Source organism: Erinaceus europaeus, unplaced genomic scaffold (assembly GCF_950295315.1).
Source record: "Erinaceus europaeus unplaced genomic scaffold, mEriEur2.1 scaffold_833, whole genome shotgun sequence".
Taxonomy (NCBI): Eukaryota; Metazoa; Chordata; class Mammalia; order Eulipotyphla; family Erinaceidae; genus Erinaceus; species Erinaceus europaeus.
This window is the reverse complement of record NW_026648182.1, coordinates 1-15244: the sequence shown is the minus strand read 5'-3', so window position 1 is coordinate 15244 and position 15244 is coordinate 1. Positions and strand designations below refer to the sequence as shown.

At 43.8% G+C, this 15244-nt stretch overlaps 2 protein-coding genes across 3 annotated transcripts; one reads left to right on the top strand and one right to left on the bottom strand.

Moving 5' to 3' along the window:
- Positions 1-2570: 2570 nt before the first annotated feature.
- Positions 2571-4757, bottom strand: LOC132536661 (mas-related G-protein coupled receptor member X4-like). Its single transcript, XM_060184804.1, has one exon. It carries the CDS (start codon positions 4486-4488, stop codon positions 3490-3492), a length of 999 nt encoding a protein of 332 aa, XP_060040787.1. The 5' UTR covers positions 4489-4757; the 3' UTR covers positions 2571-3489.
- A 2619-nt stretch (positions 4758-7376) lies between these two features.
- Positions 7377-13362, top strand: LOC132536663 (mas-related G-protein coupled receptor member X4-like). 2 transcript variants are annotated; one of them, XM_060184809.1, is made up of 4 exons: positions 7387-7488; positions 9135-9220; positions 9845-11262; positions 12782-13362. In XM_060184809.1, exons 3-4 carry the CDS (start codon positions 10125-10127, stop codon positions 12805-12807), a joined length of 1164 nt encoding a protein of 387 aa, XP_060040792.1. In that variant the 5' UTR covers positions 7387-7488; positions 9135-9220; positions 9845-10124; the 3' UTR covers positions 12808-13362. The 2 variants fall into 2 exon arrangements, with proteins under 2 accessions (XP_060040791.1, XP_060040792.1); XM_060184808.1 differs by lacking the exon at positions 9135-9220 and having other exon boundaries at positions 7377-7488.
- The last annotated feature ends 1882 nt before the right edge of the window (positions 13363-15244 follow it).

Sequence of the window (15244 nt, the reverse complement as noted above, 5' to 3'; positions counted from 1 at the left end):
GGGCCTGTGGCTATACTAGTTTTTTTTGTTGTTGTTGTTTTTTCCCTGAGCCTGAAATCTGATATGCAGGTGGATCCAAGTTATTGTCTGGGGAGATGATGTCATGGCTAGAAAAAGGATAGAAAGTTGGATTAGGGAAGAGAGTAGCTCCCTAAAATGGGAAAGGTGTATAAATATTGTTGACTGTAAACCCCATCTATTTGATTTGATCTGGGGGGCATATTCAGCTTAGGAGCCTATGTGACCTCTGCATTACTGTAGATCTGAGCTCACATTCTGTGGTCATGAGTAGGAGAATTCCAAGCTGCCCAATATCAGGACCCATCTTCCTCAGGTGTGGCATAGAGTATGTTGTCCATCCTCCCTTCAGATGGATCCCCGGTGGGAATTTTTTTTAATTTCTTTATTGGGGGATTAATGTTTTACATTTAACAGTAAATACAATAGTTTGTACATGCATAACATTTCTAGTTTTTCACATAATAATACAACCCCCACTAAGTCCTCTGTCATCCTTTTTGGACCTGTACACTCCCCTCCACCCACCCCAGAGTCTTTTACTTTGGTGCAATACGCCAACTCCAGATAAACAGTAATTTTTTAGTGACAAATTTGGTGGAGTGTGTGGTGTCCTGACACAAGGTATAAGGTGATTAATCTACAACAACAATGGTTTTCTACATTGTTTCTCAAAAGAAGTGATTAAAAGGCAAAAGATATGTACAATATGAAGAGAAACCAGAGTATTAGAAAAAAGTGGTTAATTTTTTAAAAATATATGACTCCTTGAAAAACGACATGGTAGAAACAGATAGGACTTGCAATCATTTAATTTTGAATCCTCTCCCTAACACTGCATATGATACTCTAGTTCTCTCTTTAGTTAATAAAACAAGTAAGTCATTAGAAATAGCATAGAGATGATCTCTGTATTTCCATATTTATCAACATGACCCCATGGATTTGGTGGTTGAGAGGAAGAGCAGCAATAGAGAAATCCACAAAATCCTCTGCAAAGAAGATGCTGAGAGAGGTAGTTTCAAATCTCCACCTGTACAATTTGGGCACACACAATTATAAACAATGTTGTCAGAAACACCAGGATCCTCTCTGCAAGCACCCAGTCTCTCCTTGGTGCACTGAGGAGAGACTATCCTGGTGATGATGAGGAAAAAGTTTCCATGTGCTTCTGTTTTGTCACCTCCTTGACCTCAGTCAGGGTCATTTCCTTGCTATTTTGGTTTCTTTGTCAATATTACTCCATTCTTTGCAGTAATTAAAGCAGGAACTCAAAAGAATAAGAGTTTTGTTTTTCTAATTCAAACTTTTATTTCCCACTACTGAGAAGTGAATGGTTTACAACACAGTTGTTGACACATGTATACAATTTTTTTGGTTACTTTTTTAAAATTATTTTTTTATTTATAAAATGAAAAGATTGATAAGACTATAGGATAAGAGACACATTAATTTCTTTATTGGGGGATTAATGTTTTACATTTAACAGTAAATACAATAGTTTGTACATGCATAACATTTCTCAGTTTTTCACATAATAATACAACTCCCACTAAGTCCTCTGTCATCCTTTTTGGACCTGTACACTGCCCCCCACCCACCCCAGAGTCTTTTACTTTGGTGCAATACGCCAATTCCAGATGAACAGTATTTTTTAGTGACAAATTTGGTAGAGTGTGTGGTGTGCTGACACATGGCATAAGGTGATAACTCATTGACACATTGTCCACCCCCAGAGCTCCATATCCAATCGCCTCCCTTGATAGCTTCCCTATTTTTTATGCCTCTGGGAGTAGGGACCCAGGTTCATTGTGGGGTGCAGAAGGTGGAAGGTCTGGTTTCTGTAATTGCTTCCCTGCTGAACATGGGCATTGCCAGGTTGATCCATGCTCCCAGCCTGCCTCTCTTTCTCATCCTTATAATAAGTGTCTGCAAGACACTCTGTCATCAAACTGACTTCCTTTTCCACTGCTATGTACCAGGGCCCCAAAGAGGAGCAGGTGAACGAACATGTTTTTCTCATCAAGTCAAGAAGTAGTTTGGAATTTCTATCTTCTGTTAAAGCGGTGAAGGAGGTGTGCAGGTGTCTATCTTTCTCTCCCCCTCTGTCTTCCGCTCCTCTCTCCATTTCTCTCTGTCCTATCCAACAATGACAACATCAATAATAACTACAACATTAAAAACAGCAAGGGCAACAAAAGGGAATAAATAAATAATTTTTTTAAAAAAAGTGAATATTCAAGATTAAGATATTCCTGGTAGTCCTAGATAAATGAGAGGAGAACAATGTCTTACTAAAGTTTCTTTTTCAGACCCTTGTCACTGAAACCTTAATTTTGGAAAACTGTGGTTATAGACTGGACTGACCATCATTTCCTGGATTGCAAACATCCAAGTTCATATGGAACAGGCAATGATTTCAGATGGAGCCACTAAAATGAGGGAGGGATGGGACCGCCTTCTAAACTTCACAAAGAGGAGATCACAGTGATCTCCATGGCAGTTTGCTCCAGCATTTTCTTTAAATTGCAGATGTTATTAGACCTCTTGAGAGGCTTTAAAAACAGTTTTTAGTTTGTTTTTGTTTTATTTACTTTGTAGTTTTAATGAAAGAGAGGAAGAGATAGGAAGAAAGTGAGTGAGACTGAGAGAGACAAGAAGAGGGAGGGGCAAAGAAGGGAGAGGGAGAGAGAGAGAGAGAGAGAGAGAGAGAGAGAAAGGGGCCAAGACCAGAGCAGAGCTCGCCCTGGGCTTATGGCTGGTACTGGGAATTAAGCCTGGAACTTCAGAGGAATCACCTTGTATTGTCCTTTGTTTTTTCTTTTATTTATTTTTTTAGTTGGGGGGGTTTAATGGTTTACAATAAATGGAGCCATTGGTACATGTGTAAAATTCCACAGTTTTCTGGAAAACACTCTCACCACCCCCGCAGCCTAGGTCCCCCTCCACCATCACGCATCAGGACCGGAAAGTGCCCTGCCCCGCCCCAGAGTCCTTTACTTTTGTGCAATACACCCAACCCAGTCAAAGTCTACGTTGTGTTTCCTCTTTGTGTTCATATTTCTCAACTTATGTCAATGAGTGAGACCATCCCATATCCATCCTTTTCTTTCCAGCTTATCTCAATTCATGATTCCTTCAAGCTCTATCCAAGGTAAGGTGACACTTAAAATTTTTTGTTGTTTATTTACTTAATTTTGGATAGAGACAGAGAGAAATTGAGAAGAGAGGGGGAGATAGAGACAGATACTGGCAGCCCTGCTTTACCACTCATGAAGTCCCCCCCCACACCCCCACCCCACCCCGTGCAGGTGGAGAGCAAGTCCTTGAGCACTGTAATGTGTGCGTTTAACCAGGCATGCCACTCCCTGGCCCTTGAGGTGACACTTTTTAAAGAGATACATCCTTCCTAGACGACTGGCCTGGATGAAGGGTCAGAACTAGGTTTCTAGCAAAGCCCTCCTCATGAGCTCAGTTGGACATCTGGTTCTGTCTGAAGACAGTGACCCTGCTGCTCCACTCAGTGCCCTCCTCCTCATCTGTCAGTGCCCTCTGGAGCACTTGCCGGAGTGGTTTCCAGCCCCGTGGTTGCCCATGTCTTCCCACAAAGAAGTAGATGATGGGGTTCACCACACTGCTGACAACCGAGAGAAGGTAGAACGTAGGCTGTAGAATGTGATCATGGGGCGATGATATCAAAGCGATAGACATAATTTCCCACACACTATAAGGTAACCCAAGCAGCAGGAAGGCCAGCACGTTGAGCAGGATGGTCACGTACAGCCTGGTGGTCTGTCTTCTCCTGGAGCCACATTGGACCCGGATGAGCAGAGTTACACCAGACACAAAGAGCACCAGGAAGGTGATGAAGGATAACCCATCAGCCACCAAGTTACACACAACCCTGCATGAGGTGTTCTGAAAGAGATCACACAATACCCTCCACAAGCCCACACAAAGGGTCAGCCCCCAGACGAGGGCACACAGGATGGAGGAGAGATGGGCCGGGCGGTGACATCTGTACCAGATGGGGCAGAGCACAGAGACACAGCGCTCGGTGCTGAGGACCATCAGCAGACTCACGCTGACCAGAAAGGAAAAGAGAATGGTTGCATCCACGAGCTTTGTAGTCTCGTGCATATAATCCAAAAGATGAAGCATGAACCTGACACTACTGCTTAAGAGGAAGGTGAAGTCGGCACAGGCCAAGTTGAGGATGTAGACAGAGAAGGGCTTCCGCTTCATGCGGAACCCCAGCAGCCAGATGACGAGCCCGTTCCCCACTGAGCCACAAAAGTCAATCACCACAAGTACCAGGGAAATGGAATAATCATAATACGCATAGAACTGGTCCATGTCTACACCGTGTATGTGGTTTCCAAATGCATTTGTTACCGCTGGAAACGCAGCCTCATCCCTGGGGTTTGGTAGAGAGAAGGGCCCAGTGTTGTTTCTGAACTCAGGAGCCATCTGCTGCTTCTGCTCTTGGGAGTAAAGATGGAGATGGGGAAGGGACCAAGTCACTGCACAGACTGCAGCTTCAGACCTCCCTTCTGCCTCAGGACAAGGACCCGGGTCGTGCCCCTGGGACAACTCCTCCCAGGAACTGCTGTCACAGCCTTAATGCTTCAATGTGCAGACAAGCACCATCCTGACTCCAATGCCCAGTCTCTCCCGAGATCCTGAGGGATCCTAGACACACTCATCCCCAGTGCCTGGGAAAGAAGGTGCCTGAGATTCTGGTCCATAAGGGGGTCACTGCTGTCCTCTTGCCTTTCAAGCTTCTAAAACTCAACCTTGTCTTCACCATGGAATTCCATTCTTAAATAGTCTTTACATGAAGTTCTGTAGATAACACAAGAAACAGAAGGGTAGCTAAAGAAAATCAGCATTAGCAGGCTAATACTAAATTAAATACTAAATGTTATCAGTACTATTAAAATGCACCTATGTACTACTATTCAGCCACCAAGTTGCAGATGCTACTATGATACCATCCTGGCTTCGCAGGGTGGGCGGCCTCACCCGTGTGCCCCAGGACCTCACTTCTCCAGATCCCTACCCCAGCAGCCACCAAGGGAAAGATAGAAACAAGCTGAGGATATGGATCAACCTGACAACACCCACATCCAATGGAGAAGCAACCACAGATGTCAGACCTCCCACCTTCCGCTCTCTGTAAAGAATTTTTGTCCATACTCCCAGAGGGGGAGAATTGTTAGGGATAGATGATCAGAGGGCTCAACTTCCATCAGGACCCAGAGAGAAGGAGAGAAACAGAAGGATATTTGGGAGTAGTAATAAGTGTAGGTGTGACTTAGGAAGAGAATGCAGACACACACACACACACACACACACACACACACACACATGGAAAATGTGTATAAATATAGATAGTTACAGACACAATACTCAACACATATATGTGGCCTTGGGAGAACTACTGAAGCCTCCAGTGGAGGGAATGTGGACACAGAACTCTGGTGGTTAGAAGTGTGTGACACTACACCTCTCTGTCAACACATAGTTTTGTAAATCAGTAAGTCAACAATAAAATTAAAAAAACAAAAGAAACAATATTGGCTTTGGAAAGAACCAACATGCAGTATACTCCCTCTAAAACCTTCACTCTGTACCTGTGACATATTTTCAGAAACATTCAAGTAGATAGTCATCTCTCTGAAGCTCAATATAGGTCTAAAGATGGAATCTTTGTCCTAAGCACAGACCAGAGGGATGGCAGAAAGTAATTTATAACCTTATGCCCTCCCAGCCCCTGTCTGCGGTTGTTTCTCATAAGGATCAGCAAGAGCACAAGTGTGTGTCTCCTGTCATAGGTCCTCTCTATTCTAGGGAGCTGAGATGTTAGGGACAATTTCCATGGAAAAAGTAATAGAGGAGAATTGGTGACTGAAAGTCCTGGAGGTAGGCACAGGAATACAGGTGGGAAGGGCTAGTGTTACCTTGGTTCATTTGAGTTCCGTGCTGTACAAACTCTCATATGTGGACAGGCACATGTAGAGTAGCTGAGAGCATGCTGACATGACCACATCACCTCAGAGGAGAAGCAATTACAGAAGACAGAACTCCCACCTTCTGCACTCCAGAGAAAGACATTGGTACATATTCCCAGGGCGGAGTAAACAATAGGGAAAGAAAATCAGAGGGTTCTGTCCTCCCATTCCACCAGGATTCAAAGCATTTGTCAGCAGAAATCTTTTTTATCCCATCTCTGAAAGGGTGGTCAACTGGGCACTGTTTCTCTTATCTGAGGAAAGACACTCAGCAATAATAATAGGTGTAGGTGCAGCTTAGAAAGGAAGTGAAGGCAGGGACATGAAAAAATAGGGTGTGTGTGTGTGTGTGTATGTGTGTGTGTGTGTGTGTGTGTGTGTGTGTGTAGAAAGAGAGAGAGAGGGAGAGAGAGTTATAGAATCATCCCATATCTGTGACCTTAGGAGAACTATTGCAGTTTCCAAAGGAGGGGATGGGGTCACAGAACCCTTTGGCAATGAGAACCATATGGAATTATATCTCTGATATCTTATAATTTTGTCAATCAAAATTAAAACACTAATAAAAATGTGAATGTTCAAAAGGAAGACGTTTCTGACTCTCCCACAGAAAGACACATGTCCAATTCAAGTTTCTTTTCAATCCAGAACATTGTAGTCTTGTTATGGAGAAACCACGTGGCCTTAGTTCAAATCTCTAAGTTTGGCTGAGGTTCCTCATCTTTTAGGATAGATAAGGGGTGGGGCAAGACTGTTCCTCCACACCCTCCATCAGTCATGTCAGTGCCCTGATCAGCTCTGTGCCAAATCAGCAAGTGAGCTGATTTGAAACCAAACACTGTCCACAGAGAAAGAGGTATTTTCTTTTCTCTCTGTTATGTCTGATCAGGAGACAATGAAGGAGCCCTTGACACAGGAGCACCCCATTTCTGCTCACAGTCAAGTCCATTTCTTCTTCTCTCCTCACAAAACGCATCAGGATATCCTACAAGGCTTTGTCTGGATGGTATCCTCTGAGCCCAGTCTAGGAGGATTTGATGCCCACTCCCACTGGCAAAGATTTACTGCTGTAATACTCACATTCTGTATCCTTGAACTCCCAGAGAAGGAGCGTTTTACTTCATTCTCTTTGAATTTTCTTCTTCACAAATGTGGTGCATGAGATGAGCCCTCTCTTCTGGGAGTTTCTAGACAAACATCACAGATGACCCGGGTACCTGCTATGAGCTCTGACAGTTTCTCTGAGTCAGACCCATGTGATGCAGGCAGGAAGTGCAGGAGGGGTCCCTGGGACTCTGCATAGAACTTTCCCCAGATTCTCTCATTATCTGATACAGTGAGTGGGAGGCGCATATACAGAGACCACACTGGAGAGACACCCTGTGACTCCACAAGCACAGGCACATTCCAGCAGCTGCCCCAGTTGTGGAAGGTCCAGTTCCTGGAGAAGACACAGGTGAGAAGTGTCTGTGCTTCCAGTCCTCTGATTTGTTTCTCTCCCTCCTTCCGGGTGCACATAGTGTCTCTGTTCCTTCCTCAACAGGCTGTGTCTGAAAGAGCATATGGGATTCCCTTTGCCTTTCTCTGTATCTGCTCTAGTGCACAGGGGGACAGGCTGGCCTGTTGTGCTTGTCCTTCTGACAGGGGACAGGGACTTAGGAGATAGAGGAGGCAGAAACATACAGATGCATACCTATAATTATAGATAGTAATCTATAGCAAGTGAAAGCATGAGACTCATGCTTTTTTTTTATTCAATTTTTAAGTATCTTTATTTATTGCACAAAGACATCCAGAAATCGAGAGGGATAGGAGTGATAGAGAGGGGTTGAGACAGAGAAACACCTGCATTCCTGCTTCACCACTCACAAAGCCTTCCCCCTGCAGGTGTGGACTAGGGGCTCGAACCCGGGTCCTTGCACACTGTAACATGTTACGGTTTTACAAATAGTATTTTCTAGACCAGGTACGTAAACTGGTTGAAAATATGTAGGCATTTTCTGTGAATATATTTAAATGTTTTCATTCTAGCTTGTTGATGTTTAACTGACCATTAAATATTGTCTATGTTTCACGTTGGCTTCATGGCATTTTGATGGACTGTGATGTCATCACCCTCACCGAGCTCTAAACGTTCATCCTTCTACTGTATTTGTAAACGTGGAGTAATTGCAATTGTTATATACAATAGAACTCTAGAAACTATCATGTCATAGCTGAAGTCTGACATAGGCTGTCATCTCCCCATGTCCCCTTTCTAGCTTTTGAGACTCACCTTTCACTCCCTGGGTCGAGGGATTTTTCTTTTTTAGATTCCAAGTATAAAGATGTGCTTAAACCAGATCTTTATTTTTTTGTTGATGTGTATTTAGTTTGTTTTCAGCCTTGCCTCTTATAAGTCACTGCTGCATGGGGTATATGCATATATATTTGTTTGTTTGTTTTGTTTTGCTTCCAGGGTTATTACTGAAACTTGGTGCCTGGACAACGCCATCATTCCCAGTGGCTATTTTATCTGATAGATCATGACAGATAACGGACAGAGTGGTAAGGAGAGATAGAGAGGACTAGCAGCACTGCTCTGACACTTGTATATGTTTTACCCCTGCAGGAGGGGACAGGGAACTGAAACTTAAGTCCAGGCATGTGATAATGTGTGCACTCTGCCCAGTGACCTCCCACCCAATCCTGCATGCTTCGTTTTGAATTTGTCTTTGCACATTCTGTGGATGTGTGCCTAGAAGTGTTGGATTCCATCACAGCTGCTTCTTCAGTTTTTCCGATGGAATCCTCATACTGTTCTCCAGTATGAGGCTCCACTCAGTCCTCCTCTGTCCAGCAGTGTATAGAATTATTTTCCCCCACACCCTGCGCAACAATTTGTCTTTTTGATGTAAGTCAGTCACGCAGCTGTCAAGTGGTGTCTTCTTGCGATTCTGGTTTCCAAATTTGCTAATAGTGAAGATTGCCTTTTTTTTTTTTCTTTTTTCCTGTGCCCAGTGGCTATTTGTATATCTTTGGAGAAGTGTCTCACCTGCTCTGTAAATGCTTACTAGGATGGTTATATATATGTATGTTTTTTTTTCTTTCTTTTCTTACCAGATCACTGTTCAGCTCAGACTTATGGTGTTACTGGGGACTGAACCTGGGACTTAGGAACCTCAGTCTCTTTGCATCATCCCATCTGGGTTGGTTGTATTTTGTTGTAGATTAATTTTTTTTTCTTTTTCAAATTCATTCTTTTAAAAAATCTTTTAAAATTATCTTTTTACTTATTGGATAGAGACAGCCAGAAATCAAGAGGGTAGGGGAGACAGAGAGGAAGAGAGGTAGACACCTTGCAGTCCTGCTTCACCACTTGCAAAGCTTACCCTCTGCGGGTGGGGACCAGGGGCTCAAACCTGGGTCCTTGAGCACTGTAACATGTGCTCTCAACCAGTTGTGCTACCATCCGGTCTCCAAATTCATCCTTTTTACATGTCAACTCTTTAGCTAGTGTGTGATCATCTCATTCAAGACTGTTTTCTTTCTTTCTTTTTTTTTTTTTAAAGATTTTATTTATTTATGAGAAAGATAGGAGGAGAGAGAAAGAACCAGACATCACTCTGGCACATGTGCTGCCAGGGATCGAACTTGGGACCTCATGCTTGAGAGTCCAAAGCTTTACCACTGTGCCACCTCCCGGACCACTCATAGCTGTTTTTTTTTTTTTTTTTTTTTTAAATCAAAAGTTGCTTCAGCAGTACTCAAAACTTTTTTTCACTTGCTGTTTTCCTGTTTGTTGATTTTTGCTTTTCTTTTTTATTTTGCAGTTGGAATGGGACCTAAAAAGGCATCTCTAAGACAACTTGTTTTCCTCTATACATTTAATGGTTTTAGGCCTTACATGAATATACTCATCTGTGTGTTGTAGCCTCCAGGCTGTGAGAGCAGGTCCTAGGAGGACTTCCCCAGAGTCACACACTGTGTCCTTGTCCCCAGGCTGTTGGGAAGTCTGAGCTGCAGTATGCATAGTGAAACATCCCTATGAACTCAGCGACTCTGATTCCTTTCTCACATTTTTTCTCACTAAGTATAGAATAGGGTTGGGAGATGGAACCTGAACACAGAAACTACACTGTTGGTTTATTGCCACCGAACTCTAATAATGAGTTCCTGGAAATGGAAGACAAAAGTTATTTTATTGTTACAGGATTGTGGCCCTCAGAACAAATGAGTGGAGATGGGCCTCTGATAGCAGAAAACATATCAACAGTTGTCACACCCAGTGGAGACAGGTCCCGGGTCTCTTTTGATTTCAGAAACATCGTTTTCCTGCTGACAGTGCTCCTTGGGCTCTGTGGCTCTGTGGGGAATGGGGTTGTCATCTGGCTGCTGGGGTTCTGCGTGAAGAGGAACCCCTTCTCTGTCTACATCCTCAACTTGGCCTGTGCGGACTTCACCTTCCTCTTATGCAACAGCATCTGGCTCATACTAATTCTTTCACAAATTTACGAAGATGTGAATACGGAGCTGTTAGAAGCAGTCAAGCTCACTTCTTTCCTGGTGGGTCTGAGTCTGCTGATGGCCGTCAGCACCGAGCGCTGTGTCTCTGTGCTCTGGCCCCTCTGGTACAGATGCCGCCGCCCCCAGCGCCTCTCCTCCATCCTGTGTGCCCTCATCTGGGCACTGGCATTATTTTCTGGGGCATTTCAGCTTCTATGTGAATATATGGTTGGCTTCTCTTGTGACGTCTTCTATTTGGTCTTGGATGGGGTGTCCTTCATCACCTTCCTGGTGCTCTGTGTGTCCTGCCTGACTCTGCTCATCCGGGTCCAGTGCGGCTCCAGGAGGAGCCCGCCCACCAGACTCTATGTGACCATCCTGCTCAGTGTGCTGGTCTTCCTGCTGCTGGGCCTGCCCCTTGGTGCAGGCTTGATGGCCTATAGGCTCTCCTCAGCAGTGAGCCACTCTGACACAGTACTGCCTGTCCTCTACTTGCTCTCTGCCATGAACAGTGTGGTGAATCCCATCATCTATTTCTTCGTGGGACGACACAGGCAGCCCCAGCCTCGGAAATCACTCCGAGAAGCGCTCCAGAGAGCGCTGACAGATGACACTGAGCTGAGCGGAAAGAAAGGAGTCACAGTTCCTGGACAGAACGCAATGGCCACCTGTCCATCTGGGTCTGAGGGAGAGGGATGCCTGCTGGAATTCAAGTCTGACCCTGGAAATAAGGACTCCCACCCAGGTCTTGTAATTTAATGAAGCCATCATAACTGCTCTGTGTGCTTTCCCTAGTGATAATGATGACAATACTGTTTCCGTGTCTACTGTCCATCTTTATCATTTTGGTATCAACTGTGTGTTTATTGTTTATTTCTATTTTTAATGTTGTGTGTCAATTTTTTTTTCTCTGTATAGGGATGCCTTTTCATTTTATTGGTAGTATCCACTGTTAAGGCTGAGAAGCTTTTGAACTGGGTGTAAATTCCATTTGTTCATTTTTGCTTTTATTTAGCTTGTTGGAGTCAACATACAAGAGACATCAGTGGAATCATATTTGCTTCAATGCATTTTAGGAGTCAAACCCTCAGTGTGGCTTAGAGGTAACCAGGTGCCCAACAACTTTTAAGTGGTTAAGAAATTTCTGGGGGGCTGGGTGGTGGTGCACCTGGTGGAGCACACATGAGCACACATGTAACAGTGAACAAGGACCCAGGTTCTAGCCCCCAGACCCCGCCTGCAGGGGGAAAGCTTTGCAAGTGCTGAAGCAGGCCGCAGGTTTCTCTCTCCCTCCCAATCTCCCCCTACTCTTTTGGTTTCTGTCTGTCTCTATTCAATAAGTAAAGATGATAAAAAAATTTAAAAATAAATTTCTGTTATATGTACACAATGGAATACTACTCAGCTGGTAAGAGTGATGAGGTCACTTTCTTTTCCTTATCTTGGATGAAGCTTGAAGGAATCGTGTTAAGTGAGATAAGCCAGAAAGAGGAGGTTGCATTTGGTATGATCTCAGGCATGGACAGAGCTTAAGAAACAAGAATAGACAGAAGAAACACAAAGTAAACCTTGAACTGGCTTGATATACTCCACCAAAGCAAAGGACTCTGGGGGACAAGGACAGGAAGAGGCTGAGGGGAGTTGTATTTTAGAGGCTTATAAGGTACACCTTATGAATCTAATTACTTTTAAATATTCTATAGAGGGCTAGGCAGTAGCATAGCGGGTTAAGAGCACATGGTGTAAAGCTCAAGGACCAGTGTAAGGATTCTCATTTGAGTCCCTGGCTCCCCACCTGCAGGGGGGTTGCTTCACAGATGGTGAAGCAGGTCTGCAGGTGTCTATCTTTCTCTTCCCCTCTCTGTCTTCCCATTTCTCTCAATTTCTCTCTGTCTTATCCAACAAGAAAGGCAGCAATAACAACAACAATAATAACAACGATAAACAACAAGAGCAACAAAAGGGAAAAAATATCCTCTAGGAACAGTGGGTTCGTAGTGTAGGCACTGAGCCCCAGCAATAACCCTGGAGGCAAAAATAAAGTAAAATAATACAAAGCTTCTATAACTGAACCCTGTCTTTACTATGGAATTCCACCCTTAAAATTCTTTAAATGAAGTTTTGTAGATCACACACACACACACACACACACACACACACACACACGTGCTCATACCAGAAGGAAAGTTAAAGAAAATCAGCATTATCAGGCTATTATTGAATACATTAGTATTATTAAAATGTGCCTATGTACCACCTTTCAGCCACCAAGTTGCAGATGCTACCATGATTCCATGCTGACTTCCCTGGGTGGACGGCCTCACCAATACGTTCCAGGACCTCACCTCTCCAGAGCCCTACTCCACTAGGGAAAGATAGAAACAGGCTGGGGTGGGGGGGGGACATGTAGAAAACAATCCCTGTCCAGTGGAGAAGCAATTATAGAAGTCAGAACTCTCACTTTTGGTATCCCATAAAGAATTTTTGTCCATATATCCAGAGGGGAGAAATGTTAGGAAAAGATGACCAGAGCACTCTGAACTTCAACTCCATCAGGACCCAGAGAGAAAAGGAAAAAAGAAAGGACATTTAGAAGGTATAATAGGTGTAGATGTGACTTAGGAAGAGAGGGCAAGACCACAGGAAAAAATGGGCAAATGTATATGCTAATATAAATAGTTATAGAAATAAGAGTCGATCCATGTCTGTGACCTTGGGAGAACCACTGCAGTTTCCAATGGAGGGAATGGGGACACAGAACTCGGGTGGTGGGAACGGTGTGGATTTGTACCCTTGTTATCTCCTTATTTTGTAAATCAACATTAAATCACTAATAAAAAGTCCAGCTGTGAGTTTGTTTTAATTTATTATTTCTGTAGAATACACAATGGTAGCTTTGGTTCAACCCGAGTATTACTTTCTAGTTCAATCTACACAATTGTACATTTACTTTAATGACTAATGAAAATAAGAAACACTTGGGGGGTGGTGGTGGCACACTTGGTTAAGTGCATGTCACCATGCTCAAGGACCTGGGTTTGAACCCCTGTTCCCCAGCTGCAGGAGGAAAGCTCTATGAGCAGTGAAACAGGTCAGCAGGTGTCTATCTTGATCTCTTCCTCTCTATCTCCCTTTCACTGTCAATTTCTCTCCTATCAAATAAATCAATAAGTAACAAAAAAATAAGAAAAGAAAGAAACATGCTATGAGCTCACCAAAGAAAGATTGGGCCTTGTCACAGTTTTACTTAATACTCTAAAACAAGTATAAAAGAAGGGATAATTATATTCCATTAAACTGATAGCATCTATAGACAATCACCAATAATTGACATTTAATAGACTTCATAATTAGTAAAAATATATATATCTTACAGATAGCCTGCAGCTGAGATGGGTTTTTTTCCCCCCATGGGAAGTTCATATCTGAGTATTTGGACCTGTAACAAATTATTCCTGACACATCCCATTCCATACTTAGTCTGTTTTTTAATTAATTAAATAATTCATTAATTGACCCTGCTACCAGGGTTATCTCTGTGACTCAGTTCGGTGACCCTACCATTATTGGTGGCTATCATTTTGTTCTCTCTAAGCTTTGGATGGAGAGTGAGGGGCAGAGAGGAAGAGAGAGAGAGAAGAGAGAGACATTTGGAACACTGCTTGTGAAGCTTTTCCTGTTGTGGTAGAGACTGGGGGCTTGAACCTGGGTCCTTTGCACATGGTTAAGTATTCACTCCACCAGGTGAGTCACTTCCCAGACACCCCACCATCTGTCCTGTCTCAATCCAGTCTTTGTTCACTGGCACTGGCACAGCACAAAGTCTCTGACAACGCTGTGACAGCACCATCATCCTCAGTCTCCTGCTGAGCCTCTTTTGTCACCTCTGCACGGGGAGGGGACACCTTTCCAGGTGGGTCGATCCCCTGTTCTAACGTAACACCCATTCCCCTCCCCCATAAGCACATTGAGCTTTATGAGACCATCTCTCTGCTGCATCTCACCTCTTAGTGGAAGCTGCGAGTAGAACAAAGGGGTTGTTTTCCAACTTAGCTTTGTCAAATGACTATCACCCCCAGGGACAGACAGAGCGAAGAGCAGAACTAAGATGTGCCAACTGTATTCCCAACTCACTTCTTCATGTGACTCCCCATGAGGGTGACCTGGGTCATTGGAGCAGAGACACAGTGAGTTTGGTCAGGTCACTGCCATCCAGGCAGACCCACTCCCCTTCCCAGCTCACTCTGCCCTCCTGTTTGATCAGATCTACTGGTGTTGACAAAGTGGCTTCCTAGATCAGAGCCATTTTATTTTCCTACAAGTGCTATTGACTTGTATGGAAATAAAAGAAACTGAGAGAGGAGGGAGAGATAGAAAGGGAGGGAGAATGATAAACACCTGCAGACCTGCTTTGCTGCTTATGAAGCATCCCTCCTGCAGGTGGAGAACCCAGGGTTTGAACCCACATCCTTGCATGTGTCCTTGTGCTTGGTACTATGTGTGCTTAGCAGGGTATGCCACTGCCCACCCCCTAACTAAGTTTTTTTTTCAATTGAGGTATAACTGTTTTACACAGCTGTTTAAGTTACCCCAGTAGCTATGTATTCCAAACTACACCCCAAAGCCCAGCTAGTAACCTCCACCTTCTAGTTCATGTACCCTCTGCATATTTCTCCAACTCCCATTTTTTCTTTTGATTTTTTTAAACATTTTTTCCCTTTACTAGG

Coding starts and splice junctions, on each gene's coding strand:
- LOC132536661 (XM_060184804.1), bottom strand. CDS start 4,488: ATGGCTCCTGAGTTCAGAAACAACACTGGGCCCTTCTCTCTACCAAAC.
- LOC132536663 (XM_060184808.1), top strand. CDS start 10,125: ATGGAACCTGAACACAGAAACTACACTGTTGGTTTATTGCCACCGAAC. Junction 11,263..12,781: donor AAATAAGGACTCCCACCCAG/GTCTTGTAATTT, acceptor ACCACCTTTCAG/CCACCAAGTTGCAGATGCTA.